General features: G+C 35.7%; 1 protein-coding gene across 1 annotated transcript; it reads left to right on the top strand.

The window, feature by feature from the left end:
• The first annotated feature begins 1,218 nt into the window (after nucleotides 1–1,218).
• On the top strand, nucleotides 1,219–2,585 carry PALM1 (palmate-like pentafoliata 1). The gene has a single exon (XM_002278290.5). It carries the CDS (start codon nucleotides 1,437–1,439, stop codon nucleotides 2,187–2,189), a length of 753 nt encoding a protein of 250 aa, XP_002278326.1. The 5' UTR covers nucleotides 1,219–1,436; the 3' UTR covers nucleotides 2,190–2,585.
• The last annotated feature ends 1,769 nt before the right edge of the window (nucleotides 2,586–4,354 follow it).

Raw genomic sequence — 4,354 nt, forward strand, 5'->3', positions numbered from 1 at the left:
AGAAAATCAGTTACCTTGGATGAAGGGGTCTTGCAGATGCAACAAAGACAAACTAACAAAAGATGGAATTTGAGAGAGATGATCATAAGCATCGATCGGTACTCCTGTTATGCATGACAGTCTACATCCAAGTGCGAAATCCCCCCTGGACACATGCCCATTTGATTGAACTTTGGTAGGGGGAGGGGGAGGGGGAGGAGGAGGGGAATCCCAGTAAATGACAAGGGAATACAAGAATAGGTATATGGAAGCTAATGTTTATGTGTCAGAAACAGAAAGTGTTTTAAGAGAAAAATAAGCTCTAGCTAAACATGAAAGGGCACTTGATTTCTTTACTTCAAATTAAGTCTAGTAGCCTTGAGACTGGAGAAGCCGATCGATGCTGTGCTGTAGCTGGCATTCACATAGAAAATGTAATTGCTCCATTCTGTTTCTGCATAGGATATAAGATGGGGTTTGTATATAATGTACAAGTGTTTGTTTCTATGTATGAAATGTTTCCAAGATAAGGTCGGCATTTCAAGATTCAAGAATTGGGCATATTTTCTTTAATAAGTTGTAACTTGATCAGTAGTGACCACAGGCCTTGTTTCTTGAAATATTTTTCATGCTCAAACTGCAGCTGTGGTCTCCAAGTGCTCCCTTCTAATAAAGTTCTTTTTTTTTTTTTTTCTGTAGCACTAAATTTACTTAGTTTCTGGTTCCCCTCTGTTCAATATATGGACTTGCATGAGACTCGGTGAAAGGATTAATTAAGAGAATCCCAAGTGGAGTAAAGGCCGGTAAAATACATGCTGGTGATGAAACAAAACAACCGGAACACATTGTTTGTGTCCCCCCTTTAACGGTTCCTATGAGTACTAAAACTTGAACCGGTCATGTACACAAAAAGTAAGGAAATTAATGAATTGAAGGACATCTACTAGGCAGGTTACCCCAAAAGCCAAGGCCAGGAAACTTCATTTGAATTCCCAATTGCCTGATTTTCAATAACATCTCACTAGCTTCCAATGAGAGAAAAGTAATGGCAATATGATTATTATGGAAATAGCTCCTCTTATTTTCATTTTTGAATTTGGTTTTCTTCATTATCTATTAGATTTCTCCCCATATCTAAACGAGGAGGAAATTAAATTGCATGAGACATTTGAATCAGTAAATATATGGGGCGTTAAAGCCAATGTAAGAGATTGTCCTTACATGGAGAAGATAGCTAGTTGTGTGGGCAAGTTAATTTTTATATGTAAGTGTCTTCCTCTTCTCTCTCTTCCCTCTCTCTTCCCTCTGCTAAAATCCAACTGCTTACTTCAAAACCTTGGTGATATGCTCGGTGTTAGGGTTCCCTTGTCTGCTAAGCCAATCTCCTATTTAACCCACTCCTCCATTTCATTCCACATCAACTCTTATCACCCGTCTTAAATGTTACTACTAGTGCCATGGCTGCTGAGCTTGGCCTTGTGTCCTTGACCCAGCTCCAGAAATTGGCTCAGTCTCAGCAGCATCAACGCCCGGAGGAAGAAAACCCTAGCTCAACAAGCAGCTCGTGGATGTGGAACCCTAAGCAAGCACAGACACAAGCACAAGCACAAGCACAAGAAGATGATGATTCATGGGAGGTAAGAGCCTTTGCAGAAGACACTGGCAATATCATGGGCACCACTTGGCCACCTAGGTCATACACTTGCACTTTCTGTAGAAGGGAATTCCGTTCTGCCCAAGCCCTAGGAGGTCACATGAATGTGCACCGCCGCGACCGAGCGAGGCTCCACCAAACCCACCCGGGTTCAAACAACCCCACTTCATCATCCTCCACTAACTCATCATCCACCCTCATAATCCCAACCCAAGAATTCATCACAAATGGTGGGCTATGCCTTCTCTACCAGCTACCACCTAACCCTAATGCCCTCTTCACCCCTACTTCCATAAATTCATGTATGGATTCCCCCTCCACTCTCCTCTCCATCGCCCCGTATCCTCCCAATAACTTGATCTCACCTTGCCCTCCATCAATTAATTTTTCAGCACCACCACAAGGCATCGCTCTCTGTCCCTCCAGCAAACCCGAGCCGTCTGCAGTGTCCAATGGCGACGACGATAATGAGAATACCAGCAACAATTACAACGACTCAGCCATGGAGGAGCTTGATCTAGAGCTCCGACTAGGACACAGACCCTCGCCGTCATAACAATATTCCACAATTAAAACATAGTGTGCAATTTATTGATGCTTACTGTTCTAGGCAGCTGAGTGGCATTAATGTGTAGAATTGATACACAGTCAAGTATTGAGAGACCTAGTGTGAGATTAATTTTGTTTGCTGTGATGGGTGATAATTTGCTTTGTGTGATTGAAGAAGAAGAGGAAGAAGAAGAAGAAAAAGAAGAAGAAGAAGAAGATGATGAAGAAGAGAGAAATGCAGGGTGTAAATTGAATGGACAAGAAGGGGGGTTTAAGTTTTAAGAAGATTAATAATAAAAGAAAATTAGGGTTTGAGTGAAATACTGGGTAAGCTTGCAGTGCAGTGTCATTTTCTGTTACAGATTTCTGAGTAAAGTCTGGGCATACATTTCCGTGGGGATTATATCCATCGCATAATCTAAGCGAATTCACACCCCTTGTTTCCACAAACTACAAATTTGCCATTTCCTTCTATTACCTCATATTTAAAACAGGCAGCTTGTCCACCATTCAATATATCATTTGGTCAAGTTTATTTTTAAATCTTTTAAATAAATAAAAAAAACCATGCCTAGTTATATACATAGAAAATCTCAAGCTTTCTTCCCTAAGTCAAACATGTGTTCCCTCACATGCTTCTCTTTATAAAAATTTAAATCAGTTGTTGTTTTTCACCTAACATATATTACAATGTTTGAGTTCTTTCAATAATTTTGTTTGGTTGAGTTCTTTAAATTATTTTTGTTTCAAACTATAATCTGCCATTCAATAGATTCTTTGGTTAAGTCTACATACATAGAAAATTTCAATCTTTCTTCCCTAAGAAAAATGTGTTCCCTTAATATCTCTATGCACATGCTTCTCTTTACAAGAATTAAATTACTTGTTGTGTTTGATCTAAATCTATTTTATCGGAAGATGTTACAATGGTTGAGATGCATTGTTTGTTAAGAACAACTCATTTTTCAATAATTTTGAATGTAACGGCATAAGGATTTATTTCTAAGCACTTATTTGATTCAACTTCACGTACAATTACGTACTTTTGCAAAAATCAATAATTTTTATGAAATTAAAAGGGTCTATATATTAGGTGATGTTTGTTTTTTGATTGAAAAGAAAAAATCAAAATATTTGGTTTTTTCTATTAAGCAAAAAGTAACCTATTAATATCAAACAATATAACTAATATGAATTTGTTATCGATATATTCAATTTAATCATGTTGGAAGTTAAAATATATGTTTTTTTCTATTAAACTGAAAGTAACCTATTGATATTAACCAATATAACTAAAATAAATTTATTATCAATATATTTAATTTAATTATATCGATTGATATTAATAGGTTACTTTTAGTTAAAACGAAAATGTCAAATAATTTTACTTTTCTATTTAACCAAAAAATAAACATCACCTGTGTCGAAAAATTCATTTGGAGCAGGTAGCTCTTTGCTTTTACCTCCTATTTTCTCTTATTTTTTGTCCAAATATCCAAAGTTTTGTCCACCATATTGTTAGCGAGTTATTTTAACTTTAATTATAATATTAATTTTATTCAAGCTCTCTAAAGGCTGTGAGATCTCATAGATTCTTCGTGGTGAACCTATTGATTACATTGGGAAGTGACAATTATTGCATAATTTTATCAGTGCATGCATTGAACTAAACGTAGATGACATTAAAGACTCATGGCTGTTAGTGAATAAGGGTTTATTTGAGAAGATTTGTTTACAAGAAATGAATTAATATTTGGTCTTACGATGTTTTTAGATTAAGAAACATGACAGATCGGTTTAACAAACATGTGGGGAAGTGAAATCTTTAACCTTTAAATCTCCAAAAAAATTAATATTTCTTTTGTTCTAATAGAAATTAAGAGTTGTGTTAGTGTTTATTTGTCTGTTTACATGATTAATCATGTGATTTTGTAACTGTCATCGATTAAGGATATAAGTGCGATGACTTCCACCCAACAAGACATAATTGTTTTCAAACACAATTAATGATATTTGACTTTTTTTTTCCTTGAAAAATGAAAAGTTAAAAATTGAAAATTTGTTTGGGTAAATATATATTGACATTATTTTGAGGGTTTTTTCTCTTTTTCTTTATTTTATTTTATTATTATTATTATTAAGGATATAAGTGCGATGACTTCCACGGTTCTA

This window comes from Vitis vinifera, chromosome 2 (assembly GCF_030704535.1).
Source record: "Vitis vinifera cultivar Pinot Noir 40024 chromosome 2, ASM3070453v1".
Taxonomy (NCBI): Eukaryota; Viridiplantae; Streptophyta; class Magnoliopsida; order Vitales; family Vitaceae; genus Vitis; species Vitis vinifera.

Coding starts and splice junctions, on each gene's coding strand:
- PALM1 (XM_002278290.5), top strand. CDS start 1,437: ATGGCTGCTGAGCTTGGCCTTGTGTCCTTGACCCAGCTCCAGAAATTG.